Here is a 16,236-nt window from a genome sequence, read left to right as displayed (position 1 = left end):
TTTTTCTGTGTTGGGGCTGCTGTGAATGAATGACTGATGGAAGCAGCTGAGAGGACCTGTGGGTCATAGCCCTGAACTCTCCTCATCACTCCTATATGGGTATCCAGGCCAACCCCAGGCAACCAATGTATGTGGCTTCCTGGATGGGGAATTGTCCGGAACATTTTTTTTTTTTTTTCTTGAGACGGAGTCACACTCTGTTGCCCAGGCTGGAGTGCCATGGTGAGATCTTGGGTCACTGCAACCTCCGCCTCACGCATTCAAGTGATTCTCCTGCCTCAGCCTCCCAAGTAGCTGGTACTACAGGCACGTGCCACCACGCCCAGCTAATTTTTGTTTGTTTGTTTTTTGAGACAGAGTCTCACTCTGTCAGCCAGGCTGGAGTGCAGTAGCATGATCTCAGCTCACTGCAACCTCTGCCTCCCGGGGTCAAGCAATTCTCTTGCCTCAGCCTCCCAAGTAGCTGGTATTACAGTTGTGTGCCACCATGCCTGGCTAATTTTTGTATTTTTTGTAGAGATGGGGTTTTGCTATGTTGGCCAGGCTGGTCTCAAACTCCTGACCTCAGGTGATCCACCCGCCTCGCCCTCCCAAAGGTGCTGGGATTACAAGCATGAGCCACCCCACCCAATCACCCCAGAACATTCTTATTGCACCAGAGAATCTGCTTCTAGGAATGACATCTGACATTACACATTTATGAATTGCAGAGGAGATGGCCCTCCAGAATCATACGTAGCTGATCCAGAACCATTGGTGAAGAGACTATTAAGTTACAGGGGGTGGGGTAGAGTGGGGAACATTTAGGTTTGCTCCTTGATTCTCCCCTATTGTTCTGGTGTTTGGCTGGAATTAAATTAAGTGCAGCATAAAGCATGTCATTTGTGTCATAGCTTTCTAATTCTAAAATATTGGCACATACAGCCAGCCTCAGGCTAGCATCTTAACGGGAGAAGATACATGCTACTTTGTCTGGGTGTTATCTCATTACCTTTATGTCACTGTTGTCTTCAAACCTAATTATGTAGTAAGCTAGTGAAATAAAACAGCTTTAATCAGAGTTCAACTGCAGAGCTTCTCAGCCAGCCAGGCCCCTCCCTAACTGAAGCCCATAATCCATGCAGTCCATCCTCCCTGCAGAGCTTCCTACAGTCATCAGCTATTTACTCATGATGACACACTTGTTTGGCCTTCTTAACTTTCTGCTTTTTAAACAGATGATAGTAGAAAGATAAGTCAGAGAGCCCATTTCTCTTCTCTGGTTTTATATCATTCTACATATTAGAGCTCAAAAGAGCCTAGAGAAACTGCTTCAGCCCCTGCAGTGGGTGAGGAAGGGATTATTCTCCTCATTTTATAAATGAGGCCTTTGAGACCCAGAGAGGCTACACAACTTGCCCAGACCACTCCACTAAGGGGTTGTTGGGGCACTTCTTATTTCTCTGCTTCTATCACTAACCAGCCTTTCTTTTTGTTGGTGTTTCCACTCTGACTCCTCCAGGGCCTCCTCTGAGCCTGTTTATTGTCTTAGTCTGAGGCCCTGCCACAGTGGGGTTAAGAGCCTTTTCAGATTGAGGGCAAGTCTTTTCCATACCTAAGTAACAAGGGGAAAGTACTCCTCCTTAAAGTTAGGAGAAATGAAATGATGGATGCAAAGTGCTGACTACCACGTGTGGCATAAATGCTCATTAACTGTGATGATGACGTTGTTTCATTCAGCTCACTGTCTTCCTTAGCCAGCTTCTGGTCACCTGCAGAGGAACCACTTCCCAGTAAAACCATCGCATTCTTGTTACTGGCATCCCTAAATAAACATTTGTTCTCATAGAAAATTGCTCCCTGAAGTTCAGTCAAGGAGAACTTATTTCTAAGCTGAGCACTTAGAAAGTATGTGTTGAGAACACCATTTCAGGAGCATTGATTTTCTGTCTTGTTTCAGGAGCTGAACCGTTTGCGAAAGGCCGCTCTAGCCTTTGGTTTCCTGGACCTGCTGAAAGGGGTGGCTGATATGCTGGAAAGGGAATGCACATTGCTGCCTGACACAGCCCACCCTGATGCTGCATTCCAGCTGACCCATGCTGCCCAGCAGCTCAAACTGGCCAGTACCGGCACCTCTGAGTATGCCGCTTATGACCAGAACATCACACCTTTGCACACGGACTTCTCTGGGAGCAGCACTGAAAGAATTTGAAACTGACTTTTGGAGCTTTCCTTCTTTTTTCTTTCAACTGAAAATGATTTAGGTAAAACCTTTCCAGTATTTTCACCTCTGGAAGAGCCACCCAAAGACCTTCCTGAGGCTGCCTCAGAAGCACCATGTGCTGTTTTGAATGACTCTACTAGTATGAGAAGGATGTGAAGGTGGTTGGCTGGTTGGGCTTTAACTTCCTGGGACTCATAATTTTTAAGCTTGGAAGATAGCTGCTGTTCCCATGATGGGCACATTTCCTGAGAGGCTTGAAGGACTGATGACCATAGAGCACCCCTGCCTTCCTCAGGAAACCTGACCGGCAAGGGCTCTCTGGCTTCCTGAAAGCTTCACCTCTTCTCTCCAGTTTATATCTCAACTGTAAGGGCATTTTCAAGCTTCTGTTCATGGAATGAGCAATTCAGACTGACTGGAGCTTGCTGAGTACAAACACAACACCACTAAGTTTCAGAACTTTCCTTAGAACTTGGGCAAAATGTGGTGGTAACTCTTAGGTGCTTTTGGTGTCTCTTGAGATTCTAACTTTTAAAGAGCAACCATTAATGTGTAAAATGAGTCCTATTTCTTCAAGGTTTTTTTTCAATGACAACAATATTTGATTTTCTATAAAATGGTTTCACTATGATACTAAGACCTTTGTCTTTTGGTCTGTCTTATCACTTTAATATAATTTCAACTTTCTAAGTGGCATAGATTCATAAATCATGAGGTTTCCTTATTTCTGACAGTGATTAGGCCTCATTGCCTAAGCAGGGTTCTAGCTAGATAATCCTGACAGATCACTGATTCCAAAGTTAATTATGGTTCCAATTTACCAGCTAGCATTATGACTTTGGGCAACTTCTTGAGGCTTTGTCTACATCATCAGTGTTTTCAGTTGCACCACCTTCCCTGTAACTCTCAGGCTTCAACCAGAGCAACTGTTTTTGGTTTAACATGCTGAACTGCTACATAATATTTTGCCTGAACAAAGGACTTTATCACTAACAGAAAACCACTAGATTAAATTATCTTTAAGCACAGTCATTAGAATTTTGATTGTAAATGTTTTTTAATAGAAACACACAATCTTTCACTTTCTCAGACAGCAATAAAGGGGTTTGTAACAATCACTAAGAATACAGAATTTGCCACGACGATGCAGCATAATCTACTGCAAAGCTGATCTGCCCAATTACACATAGTCAGCTGCAAGAATATCAGAAATCAATACAAACAAGTATTGACAGGTGTTACAGACATGCAAATTATCCTTCAATGCAACGAATTTTTAAGAAATCAGCTAGCCTATGTTAATCAGATGTTTTAGGTCAAACCAAGTTTCCATCTTGGGCTCAGTGAAATAGTATTAACTCATTGAGTCTCCTTTCCCCCAGGAATGTTGGGAATGGCAGAACAGAAAGAGCTATCACTCCTTAAATTCTTCTATGCTAGTGTTACTCCAACACTTATTTTACTTGGTTTACTTGGAATGTATGAGAGGAAACTGATGTTTTTTACAATGGCCAACTGTATGTCTAAATTTTCAGTTCTCCTTTTTGTGAGTTTCCTGCCAGAAATCTTTGTTAAAGGATCAGCGCTGTTCACCCCAAAGTTCTCTCTGTTTTCAGTGTTCTACGGCAGATGGGTTTTAAAAAGCCAACTGAACAGCAGCAGAATGAAGTTATTTTTGAGGTCTATGCAAAAAATGTAGTCCCATCACTCACTCACCACTCACTAGAACAAATATACAAGTAAATGGACTCAGCCAGTGCAGGAGATGGAAGGCTGCCATTTTTTGTGTTTGTGCACAGCCTAAGACAGTTTGGAGGTGTGTTTGGCCTACTCTAATGTTTCTAGTTTGTCAAAGGCTGTACACGGTGTTACTGCCAGTTTGATCTACATACTGTGTTCCCTTTGGATCCCTGCTACCATTTGGACCGTGTGTGTGTGGGGCGGGGGGGGGGGGGTTGGTTTTTTTGAGACGGGGTCTTCCACTGTCACCCCGGCTGCAGTGCAGTGGCAATCTCAGCTCACTGCAGCCTTGACCTCCTGGCCTCAGGATCCTCCCTTCTCAGCCTCTTGAGTAGCTGGGACTAAGGTGTGTGCCACCACACCCAGCTAATATTTTTATTTTTTGTAGAGATAGGGGTCTCACTATGTTGCCCAGGCTGGTGTTGAACTCCTGGCTTCAAGTGATGCTCCCACCTAGGTGTCCCAAAGTGCTGGGATTACAGGTGTGAGCCACATTCCTGGCTGAGTTTGGGACTTGTAATCTCATTGTTTTCTAAATAATGTTTCACTTTTCTTCAGTGTTGAAAATAGTTGATTTACTTAAGAATGGCATGATCATGATGTTCCAAGATTCTGATTAGTTTCTTTCAAAGCATTCTGTGCCTCTTCAATGCCCACACTACTGAGCACTACAATAATAGATGTTGTTAGGCCAAAGGATGTCACATGTAAAACATGTTCTCGAGCCCCACTCTTAGAAATGTTTTATCAATGACTCAGTCTACTTCACTTTCAAAAAGTCAATGCCATCCCACTAAACAAGTAACCCCTAGGTACAGAATAATTAAGTCCTGCCTGAGTCACTTTAATAGCCTTCTATAGAGTGACATAGTCTTGCTTTTTTTCACAAGCAATAGCTGAAAAGAACAAATCTCAACTGTAAGAACCGTCAGTACATTGTAGGGATAAAGCACTTTTTGAAAAAAAAAATCTCTGGCATGAATTAGACAGACTGAACATGAGACAGGGTTGGGGTGGGCTGAGCCTTTTGGTGTCATTAACTGAATACACAAGAATGAACCTCTCATCAGATATCAGGAATCCATGTCATGCAATTACTACAACAAGATAACAGTAAATTCAGGAATGTTACTGGGGAAAAGCAAGATAGCCTCACTGAGAATTTAATCATTTAACATTAAAAAAACTTTTACATTGGTACAAGAAGGTAAAACTGTAAGAATCAGATTAGGCTCAAACTGGCAAGAAGCCGTCTAAATCTTTCTTTTTAGTGGATCTTTTTCTTTTTTTGTCCATAGCGCCGTCTGCGCTGTTTATAAAGGTGACGAAAATTTATGTATAACCCTGAAAAAGAAAAGAGGTCAATTAGAAATTAGAGTCTTTGTCTATTTATAACCAGAAGCTCTTGTGGCAGGGACAGTATCTAGCTGTCTGTCATATCCCACAGCAAAAAGCTCATTGCAGCGGCTCAGGAAGGAGTACAACTTAGAACAAATTAACAATAGACACAAACCAATTTTTCCCCAGTGTGTTTGTTTATTTCTTACTATTTTTGCGACAGAGTCTCATTCCGTCGCCCAGGCTGGAGTGCAGTGGCACGGTCTCAGCTCACTGCAACCTCCGCCTCTCAGGTTCAAGCAATCCTCCTGCCTCAGCCTCCTGAGTAGCTGGGATTACAGGCGTCCACCACCACGCCTGGCTAATTTTTTGTATTTTTAGTAGAGATGGGGTTTCACCATGTTAGTCAGGTTGATCTCAAACACCTGACCTCAAATGATATGGCCGGCTTGGCCTCCCAAAGTATTGGGATTACAGGCATAAGCCACCACACCCAGCCTCCCAGTGGGTTTAAAACATATTTTTTTCCTTATAAAATTTTCAAACACGCAGAAGATTAAATCATCGTACAGTGAACACCTAGATTTACTGCTTTTTACTATATTGGCTGTATCACATCCCTATTCATCTATTTATCTCTTCAGCCATCTCATTTTTTATGTACTTCAATGTTCGGTTTCGGATATCAATATACCTCACCCACCCAATTCTTCACGTAGGTATAGTTCGATATTCTTTCTTTTACAGTAAAATTTACATACAATGAAATGCAGAAATCTAAAGTGCAGAAACAACCTAATTTTTAATTCAAGGCTACTCAAGAACATGGCCAGGCACAGTGGCTCACGCCTGTAATCCCAGCACTTCGGGAGACCAAGGTGGGTGGATCACCTGAGGTCAGGAGTTCGAGACCAGCCTGGCCAACATGGTGATACCCCCATCTCTACTAAAAATACAAAAATCAGCCAGGCATAGTGACAGGTGCCTGTAATCCCAGCTACTCTGGAGGCTGAGGCAAGAGAATTGCTTCAACTCTTGAGGCAGAGGTTGCAGTGAGCAAAGATCGTGCCACTGCACTCTAGCCTGGGCGACAAAGCAAGACTTTGTCTCACAAAAAAAAAAAAAAACTAAAAGAAAAGTCCTCTGACCTAGACACAAATGTTAACTAGCTGTTTATGCTGCTTCAAAATTATAAATGTGAATTTAGGATTTACTTCATTCTAAATAATAAGAGCAACTATGCATTTATTATAAGCAAACTAGATATGAACATAAAATCTTGCAAATTAGAGTGTACAACAATATAAACAACACAAAGAAAGATAGTAAGGCAATGCACTTTAAAATATTTCCACCCCTCTACCCTGTTTACTAAAGTATTTTAAATGTCTTTCCAATATTTATTCCTCTTATCTTATGCCCATTTCATGGGGCCTAGTTATACTGAATTTATAGAGTAATAAAGGTAAAAAGCTGTCTTTAATGAGTACATTTTCTGAACTGAGGGTTCCTCTCTTCAAGGGCAAAACATTTTAATAGTTTTGGTTGGCAATCTTTCTTAAATGGATTATACCCTTTGCTGAAATAGAAAAAAAGAAGTAGACGTTAACCTTTTGCAAATGACGTGGGCCTACAATGTATACTATTTAACTGTACCTCTGCCATGCACTGGTACACTAAGGGGCTCCTAACACTATGGTGTAAGTCTCTCCTCCCCCAACACTAAATGACCAAGACCACTGGGCTTTCTCGCTTCCTGGGCTTACCTTGCATGGTCTTCCTCTCACTGTCCAGGGTAGCAAGCCGCAACAACGATCCCAACAACCTCTACCTCCCGTTATTTCATACCTTTGTGTAGTCCCCTCCCATGTTATACTGGGTTGGTCTGTGTGATGGTTTGTCACTTCTGAGATTAGGCACTATGGCTTCTGGCTCTCTCTCTCTCACCAATTGCTCTGGGTGGGGGAAGCCATGCCATGAATAGCCATATGGAGAGGGGCTATGGCAAGAAACCGAAGCCTCCTGTCAACAGCCACAAGAGTAAGCTTGGAGCAGATCCTCCAGCCCCAGTCAAGTCTACAGAAACTGCAGCCCCAGCTGACAGCCTGACTGAAACCTCATGAGACCCTGAGCCAGTACCACCCAGCCAGGCTGCTTCCTGACCTTCGAAAACTATGTGAGATAATAACTGTTTATTGTTTTCAGCTGCTAAGTTTTGGGGTCATTTGTTACACAGCAATAGAGAACTAATACACTATTGTTGCATCCTTCTGTGGCTAGGAGACTGGACAGTTATATTTATTTAGGGCTACCTTAAGTCTTTTGTGAAAGCAAGGAAATATATATAAATTACCACTAAAATGTATCAAAACTTTAAAAAGTCCTTATAGTTAGGAGCTTGTCTTATCATTAAACATGTAAAGTTCTATGTATGATAATCAGTGTTTTCTCCTCTCAATATATTTAATGACAAAATTCCTTTCATTCTGACTTTTTATGTTGTTAGTTGTCATATTCAAATCAATAAGTATTAAATAGTCTGCTCTTAAAGGGAAAAAATTACTTGTTTTTCTCAAATTGTATTTAACCTACATATAAGAATGTATGTATTTTCACATCTACATATAGAATATAGATAATATGGATAGAATCATGTATAGTTGCATTTAGAAATTACCAAATATTGATTACTAATAAAATTTTTTTTTGAGACAGAGTCTCGCTCTGTCACACAGGCTGCAGTGCAGTGGCACAATCTCGGTTTATTGTAACCTCTGCCCCCTGGGTTCAAGCGATTCTCTTGCCTCGGCCTCCCAAGTAACTGGAATTACAGGCATGCGCCACCATGCCCAGCTAATTTTTGTATTTTTAGTAGAGATGGGGTTTCGCCATGTTGGCCAGGTTGGTCTTGAACTCCTGACCTCAAGTGATCTGCCCACCTCATCCTCCCAAAGTGCTGGGATTACAGACATAAGCCACCATACCCGGCCTCTAAAAAAAATTTAACAAAAACAACAAAAAAATCCTTATAGTTAGGAAACCTTTTAAATTTGTCGTATTTGTAATAATTTAGGTTTATTTCTTTTTCCCTTCTGTTCTTAGTTTTTATAAAGTAAGGCAGGAATTTATGATTTTATATAAACATAAATTAATAAGTCAGCAGGTTTTCCATGAGGAGCAGGGAACTTTCCTACTGTGAGGTGGAAGACTTTACGACAACCCTTGGCTGCTCAGAGGCCTTTATTCCCTTCTCCCTTCCTTGCTGCCAGTTGTCTTATCACCTCTATAAACTCTGGATGAGGAATGTGCTACTGAAATTAGTAATAGTGGGAGCTTCTTAGTCTATTTTAAAAGAGCGCCTTACTTTTTTTTTTTTTTTTTTTTTTTTGAGACAGAGTCCTGCTCTGTTGCCCAGGATGGAGTGCAATGGCATAATCTCAGCTCACTGCAACCTCTGCCTCCCGGGTTCAAGCAATTCTCCTGCCTCAGACTCCTGAGTAACTAGGATTACAGGCACCCGCCACCAAGCCCAGCTAATTTTTGTATTTTTAGTAGAGATGGGGTTTCACCATGTTGGTCAGGCCAGTCTCGAACTCCTGACCTCGTGATCCGCCAGCCTCAGCCTCCCAAAGTGCTGGGATTACAGGCGTGAGCCACCATGCCTATCCCCTTACATTGTTTTAAACAAGAAATATCTTATGGTATATTCCCAATCACCAAGAGCACTTAAAGAACATACTTTAACCACTGGAGATTTAGAAAAATATTTCCTTACCATAGCATATTCCCCTAGTGGGTCTGTTTTTGCAAAGTAATCATTCTCTAATTCTATCCCAAAAGAATTTTCATATGGACTTTTACATTTCTGAATGACTTATTTCTACTCTCTAAGAAGTGACAAGAAAAAGTCTGTATTACAGAATCAATACTTACCTAAAAATATCATTATAAGATAAATCTGAAGAAAAAAGGAAAATCTAACTTTGATTTTCACTGGATATGGCAACGTGAAACTGAATCGTCCTGTCTCATTGAATACTGGAATGGACTGAATCACTGAGATAGCTGAAAACAGAAACAAGAACTTGTTAGAAGCAAATGAAACAGTCACATCTAATGACAGAAACTTCCAGCCCTAATACTCTGAAGTTTCAGTTCTGGGTGTGCTAGAAAGGCTTCCTCCTCCCTTTGTACAGAAAGCTCATGCCTCTTCTTTTTTTCCCCTAGTTTTCTAAGAGATCAGCCTCCAACCTGTCAACAGAGAGACAGATGAGGAAGTCATGGCAGTGGGCTTCTTCTATTCTATAAAATAGAGAGAAAAATCCCTAGCTGACTTATGTACAAGATGTTTGTCAGAATAAAATAAAGTCGTCAGTAAGAATCCCCTTTGGAACACTAAAAGCATCACCTGGCTTTCCAGTGTTACAAAATGAGCTACTTTTCTGGAACAGTCTGGGTACCAGGAGTATTATGGAAGGAAGCCCATGCAAAGAAATCCCTGAAAAGTCCAACACTTCCATTTATCGGACTAAGGCCGGGGAAGAAAGGACTGTTCTCTCAGCCTCTGGGCACCCTCTGGAGCTAAGCTATGAAAGCTAAGAGTCCCTGAGAGTACCTTCCGCCAAACATCCCAGTGGATATAAGGGAATCCACAGAGTGTAACGAAGCCATGTGAGCACTTTCCAATCCATGTCAATGCACGTCAGCATGTAGAAGGAGTACCTATTGAAAATAAGTGATTCCAACGTGAAAAGGCGCTTCAGGTTCTGAATGCGACCTTAGAATATCATTTAAATAGATTAATTATATTTCTCAGTTAGCCACACATGGTTTCTTCAGAACAGAATTATAAAGCTGGCTATCAACCCATGAACTTGTCACACTATGCCCTAAATTTTCAAAGGATGTGAACTCTCTTTAATGGCAGACTAAGTTTAGGTCTCAAAGGAACCCTCTTTTTTCAGTATAGGGACTGGATACTCAGACGTTGTTTGGCTTTATTCCTAGTACTGATATACATTCCCAGTAGGTAAGGATATTAGATACTTTATTTCTGGATAAGTGAGTTGTTAGCAAAATTAAAGTATACAAAAGACCTCTAATCTAGAATCAGACATACTCTATTTTAAAAGAGATCCCTTGAGAAAAGAAATGTTCCTTCTCAAACAGTAAACATTGCATTAAGGACCCATAATCTGATCCTTTTATAGCTCATAAGTGTGATAATTGGATTTTCGCTCTCCTGTGTGAGATGTGCTTCCCTCAAACCTTGTTACATCAGCACATTACCTGTCTGATTTGAAAAACATAGGACCTATAATCTGTTTTACCTTTGTATTAAGGCTATTAGAGGGTACACTGGGTGCCATGGGACACAGACCATGGTTAAGACACAATTTAAGGCTGCTATGGCCTGTTCCCCCTCTCAACTAGCAACTTTGTCAAAATACCACCAAACCTGGAGCTGAAGAGTTCATTTGCAAAATCCTTGCTCCAGCTGACTGAAAGGGAAGAAATATGGAGTGTGTATGATCTGGTAAAGAAGAATACATCTACTTTAACTAGATCCATTTCTTAAAAGGTATTTATTCTACTAACAACCGAGAATGGGAAAATTAGGTTAGAGGCCATTTCAAACTTCAATAATCTTGTAGTATAAGATTCATTTCTATCATCCCTTAAATTTAGTCTTAAACTAGTTCTATCCAACCTGGATTGCTCCTTCAACCTCATGTTTCTTCAGCCCTTTCAATTATTTTTCCATGTGGATGGGTCCTCTCTTTCTAAGACTGCAAGATCCTGAAGTCATAGTAAGATGAGTCTTCCCTTTCTCTGGTTCTCCTCTTCTGCTCCCTAGTATCCGGTCTGGTATTATGATCCAATGACGGCTTTAAAAAAATCTGCCTCAACTTTGCAGAGCACATAGATGCAACCAGAATTCTCCACATATGTAATCTTAGTCCCAAACCAAATGAGACTCTGGCTAAGACAACGACTCCCTCAAGAACAGAGCTGCTGCAAAGAGGGAAAAGCATTCAAACACCATCCTGGCATTTCTACCCACCTGAAAATTTCAATTGCGCTCCACAAATAAAACACAAAGAAAACCACAGCTTTATTCTGCATTTCTTCCATGGTGCCAAAGATGATAAACAAAATAAAATTTCTTCCAAGGAGCTATTAGAAAGACCCAAAAGAGAAAAAAGTTAATAAACTATACGTAAAGTTATACAAATATGTTATCTGAAACCTAACCCCACTAAATGCAAGGCAAAGAGAAAAGACTGAGCTCTACCAGTTTAATCCTGCTCCAGTTCTGGAACAAGCAAAGTGCCCAAAACAGTCTTTGTGACCAGATAGGTACAGTATTTTGTGTGTGTAACTATATCATAAATCGTTTCCTTAAAATACACACACATGTTCAAACACAGTCTAAAGAATACTGCCAAATAAACATTTGAATTTACATAACCCAAGTTAAGAAATAGAGCACTACAAACATGAGACCCCTATAAGTAACGACTATCATGTGTTAATCATTCCACGGTTTTTTTTGTTTTTGAGACAAGGTCTCGCTCCATCACCCAGGCTGGAGTGCAGTGGCACAATTATGGCTCACTGCAGCCTTGAACTTCTGGGCTCAAGAAATCCTCCCACTTGAAGCCGCTCAAGCAGCTGGGATCACAGGCATGTACTACCACACTGGCTAATTTTATTTTTTTGAAGAGACGGGGTCTCACTGTGTTGGCCAGGCTTGCTCAAACTCCTGGGCTCAAGTGATCCTCTCATCTCAGTCTCCCAGAGTGCTGGGATTATAGACATGAGCCACTGCGCCTGGCCCATGGCTTTTCTTTATGGATTTCTGCTTGTGTATGTATTCCTGAACAGTACATTGTTTCATTTTGCCTGTTTTAAAATTTTTTGAAATCATTCTATATGTATTATTCTGTGACTTGCTTCTTACTCAGGGTTATGGGCCAGAGACTCATCTATGTTGATGCATGTGGCTATAGTCCACTCATTTTCACTGTGGCAAGACATTCCAATATACGATAGACATTCTATTCTTCATATATATATGGGTTGTCTGTTTCTGGGTTTTATTCTGTTCGCGTGGTCTACGTGACTATCTTTGTACCATACAACATGGTATTAGCTACTAAATCTTTATACTGTCTTGATTTCTTACAGGGTAAGTCCCCAACTTGAGTTCTTCTTTAGAGAATATTCTCAACCCTTTGCTTTTTATTCCCCCATTTAAAAAATTGTGGTAAAATACACATAATGGCCAGGTGCGGCGGCTCATGCCTGTAATACCAGCACTTTGGAAGGCCAAGCGGGCAGATCACTTGAGGTCAGGAATTCGAGACCAACCTGGACAACATGGTGAAACCCCATCTCTATTAAAAATACAAAAATTAGCCAGGTGTGGTGGCAAGCGCCTGTAGTCCCAGCTGCTTGGGAGGCTGAGGCAGGAGAATCGCTTGAACGTGGGAGGCGGAGGTTGCAGTGAGCCAAGATCACACCACTGCACTCCAGCCTGGGCAACAGGGCAAAACACCATCTCCAAAAAAAAAAAATACACATAACATAAACTTTACCATCTTAATCATTTTTAAGTGTTTAGTTGATTGGTATCAAATACATTCATTATGTTGTGCAACCATAATCACCATCCATCTCCACAGCTCTTTTCATCTTGTAAAATAAAACTATGAACCATTGCCGGCCACAGTGGCTCACACCTGTAATCCCAGCACTTTGGGAGGCTGAGGTGTGTGGATCACCTGAGGTCAGGAGTTCGAGACCAGCCTGGCCAAACATGGGAAACCCCGTCTCTACTAAAACTACAAAAATTAGCCAGGCACGGTGACAGGCACCTATAATCCTAACTAGTCAAGAGGCTGAGGCATGAGAATCGCGTGAACCCGGGAGGCGGAGGCTGCAGTGAGCCTACATCGTGCCACTGCACTACAGCCTGGGCAAAAGGACAAGACTCTCTCTCTCAAAAAAAAAAAAAAAAAAAGAAAGAAAAGAAACTATGACCCATTAAACAATAACTCCCCACTCAGCCAGCCCCTGGGAAATACCATTCTACTTTCTGTCTCTATGATTTTGACTATTTTAACTACCTCATATAAGCAGAATCATCCAGTATTTGACTTTCTGTGACTGGCTTATTTCACTTAGAATAGTTTCCTTAAGGTTCATCCATGTTGTGGCATACTTGAGTTTCCTTCATTTTTAAGGCTACATAATATCCCATTGTATGTATATAACAGTCCTTCTTATCCATTCATCTGTAGATGAACACTTGGGTTGCTTGCACATTTTAGCTATTGAAAATGATGCTACTATCCTGGATGGCCCTCTGTTTTTTCAAAAAACTTCAGAATTTTCTCCTCATATTCCAAAATTTTTTAGACTGTGATTGGAACTGTATTTAATCTACAGGTAAATAAGAGAACTAACAATATTATAATATCAAGTCTTATAATTCAAGAAAATTATGTCTGTATATTTACTTTTTGTGCTCTATATTCCTTCCTGTATCTCAAACAGTTCACTAATTTTCTCTTCAGCTATGTCTAATCTACAACACAAACTATCCATTAAATTTTTATTTTTTATTTTTTTAGACAGGGGTCTTGCTCTGTTGCCCAGGTTGGAGGGCAGTGGCACAATCACAGCTCACTGCAACATCAAACTCCTGCACTCAAGGAATCCTTCTGTCTCAGCCTCCCAAGTAGTGGGAATATAGGTGCACATCACCATGCCTGGCAAATTTTTGTTTTTTAGAAATGGGGTCTCACTATGCTGCCCAGGCTGGTCTCAAACTGCTGGCCTCAAGCAATCCTCCTGCCTCAGCTTCCCAAAGTGTGGGGATTACAGGAATGAGCCACCATGGCTGGCTGTAAATTTTAAAGTTTTATTATTGTACTTTTCATTAATAGAAGTTTTTAAGAAGTACTGCCTTCATCTATGCAAGGTGGGAGGAAACCAAGTACATTTCTAACTAAGGAGACTGAAGGTAGGTTTTTCAGCTCCTGCCTAAGAGTCGAATTTCCCTAGTCTTAAAGCTATTTATAACTTTGTTATTTCATGAGGATATTATAAAAATGAAATAGACCAGAAATAGTAAAAGTCTACTTTGATAAATATCCCTGAGGTTTTAAATGTTCTTTCTTCTTCAGGTAAAATAATGCTATTCCTGTACAAATAGGTGTTTTTACTAATTGAGACTTCTTAGCAAAATGTAACATACAGATATGATTTGGCTGTGTCCCTGTTCAAATGTCAACTTGAATTGTATCTCCCAGAATTCCCACATGTTGTGGGAGGGACCCAGGGGGAGGTAAATGAATCATAGGGGCCAGTCTTTCCTGTGCTATTCTCATGTTAGTGAATAAATCTCACGAGATCTGGTGGGCTTATCAGGGGTTTCCGCTTTTGTTTCTTCCTCATTCTCTCTTGCCACTGCCATGTAAGAAGTGCCTTTTCCCTGCACCATGATTGTGAGACCTTCCCCAGCCACATGGAACTGTAAATCCAATTAAACCTCTTTCTTTTGTAAATTGCCTGGTCTCGGGTATGTCTTTATCAGCAGCGGGAAAACGGACTAATACAGTAAATTGGTACCAGTAAAGTTGGATGTTGCTGAAAAGATACCCAAAAATGTGGAAGTGACTTTGGAACTGGGTAACAGACAGAGGTTGGAACAGTTTGGAGGGCTCAGAAGAAGACAGGAAAATGTGGGTAAGTTTGGAACCTCATAGAGATTTATTGAAAGGCTTTGACAAAAATGCTGATAGTGATATGAACAATAAAGTCCAGGCTGAGGTAGTCTCAGATGGAGATGAAGAACTTCTTGGAAGCAAAGGTGACTCTTGTTATATTTTAGCAAAGAGACTGGCAGCATTTGGCCCCTGCCCTAGAGATCTGCAGAATTCTGAACTTGAGAGAGATGATTTAGGGTATCTGGCAGGAGAAATTTCTAAGCAGCAGAGCATTCAAGAGGTGACTTGGGTACTGTTACAAGCATTCCATTTTAAAAGAGAAACAGGAGCATAAAAGTTTGGAAAATCTGCAGCCTGATGATTCAGTAGAAAAGAAAAACCCATTTTTTGAGGAGAAGCTCAAGCTGGCTGCAGAAATTTGCATAGGTAGCAAGGAGCCTAATGTAATCCCCAAGACCATGGGGTAAATGTAACCAGGCCATGTCAGAGCCCTTCACGGCAGTCCCTCCCATCCCTTGCAGGCCCAGGGTCCCCATGCTGTGTGCAACCTAGGGATTTGGTGCCCTGTGTCCCAGCTGCTCTAGCCTTGGCTGAGAGGGGCCAATGTACAGCTCAGGCTGTGGCTTCAGAGGGTGCAAGCCCCAAGCCCTGGCAGCTTCCACATGGTGGTGAGCCTGTGCGTGCAGAGAAGTCAAGAATTGAGGTTTGGGAACCTCTGCCTAGATTTCAGAAGATGTATGGAAACGCCTGGATGCCCAGGCAAAAGTTTGCTGCAGGGATGGGGCCCTCATGGAGAACCTCGGCTAGGGCAATGAGGAAGGGAAATATGGGGTTGGAGCCCCTACACAGAGTCCCTACTGGGGCACCGCCTAGTGGAGCTGTGAGAAGAGAACCGCCATCCTCCAGACCCCAGAGTGGTAGATCCACTGACAACTTGCACCATGCACCTGGAAAAGCCACAGACACTCAATGCCAGCCTGTGAAAGCAGCCGGGAGGGAGGCTGCTCCCTGCAAAGTCACAGGGGCAGAGCTGCCTAAGACCACGGGAACCCACCTCTTGCATCAGTGTGACCTGGATGTGAGACCTGGAGTCAAAGGAGATCATTTTGGAGCTTTAAAGTTTGATTGCCCCACTGGATTTCAGACTTGCATGGGCACTGTAACCCCTTCATTTTGGCCAATTTCTCCCATTTGGAACGGCTGTATTTACCCAATGCC

The 16,236-nt window shown here is 41.7% G+C and overlaps 2 protein-coding genes and 1 non-coding gene across 6 annotated transcripts in view; 2 read left to right on the top strand and 1 right to left on the bottom strand.

Annotated features, from left to right (window-relative positions):
- The window catches only part of INTS14 (integrator complex subunit 14), a 32,734-nt gene extending 29,894 nt beyond the window's left edge, over positions 1-2,840 (top strand). For all 4 annotated transcript variants that reach the window (XM_008016221.3, XM_008016224.3, XM_008016222.3 and 1 more), the window contains exon 12: positions 1,940-2,840. In XM_008016221.3, the coding sequence (XP_008014412.1) occupies positions 1,940-2,191 (252 nt within the window). In that variant the 3' untranslated portion in view covers positions 2,192-2,840. The remainder of the gene's footprint in view (positions 1-1,939) is intronic.
- A 401-nt stretch (positions 2,841-3,241) lies between these two features.
- The window catches only part of HACD3 (3-hydroxyacyl-CoA dehydratase 3), a 48,290-nt gene continuing 35,295 nt past the window's right edge, over positions 3,242-16,236 (bottom strand). The window contains exons 8-11 of the mRNA XM_008016225.3: positions 11,346-11,458; positions 9,897-10,003; positions 9,215-9,346; positions 3,242-5,287 (exon numbers count right to left, since the gene is read on the bottom strand). Of these exons, the coding sequence (XP_008014416.1) occupies positions 5,211-5,287; positions 9,215-9,346; positions 9,897-10,003; positions 11,346-11,458 (429 nt within the window). The 3' untranslated portion in view covers positions 3,242-5,210. The remainder of the gene's footprint in view (positions 5,288-9,214; positions 9,347-9,896; positions 10,004-11,345; positions 11,459-16,236) is intronic.
- Positions 10,480-10,580, top strand: LOC119628222 (small nucleolar RNA U13). The gene has a single exon (XR_005244525.1). It is a non-coding gene; the product is annotated as a small nucleolar RNA U13 (small nucleolar RNA).

This window comes from Chlorocebus sabaeus, chromosome 26 (assembly GCF_047675955.1).
Source record: "Chlorocebus sabaeus isolate Y175 chromosome 26, mChlSab1.0.hap1, whole genome shotgun sequence".
Lineage (NCBI taxonomy): Eukaryota > Metazoa > Chordata > Mammalia > Primates > Cercopithecidae > Chlorocebus > Chlorocebus sabaeus.
This window is presented reverse-complemented; position numbering and strand designations above follow the sequence as displayed.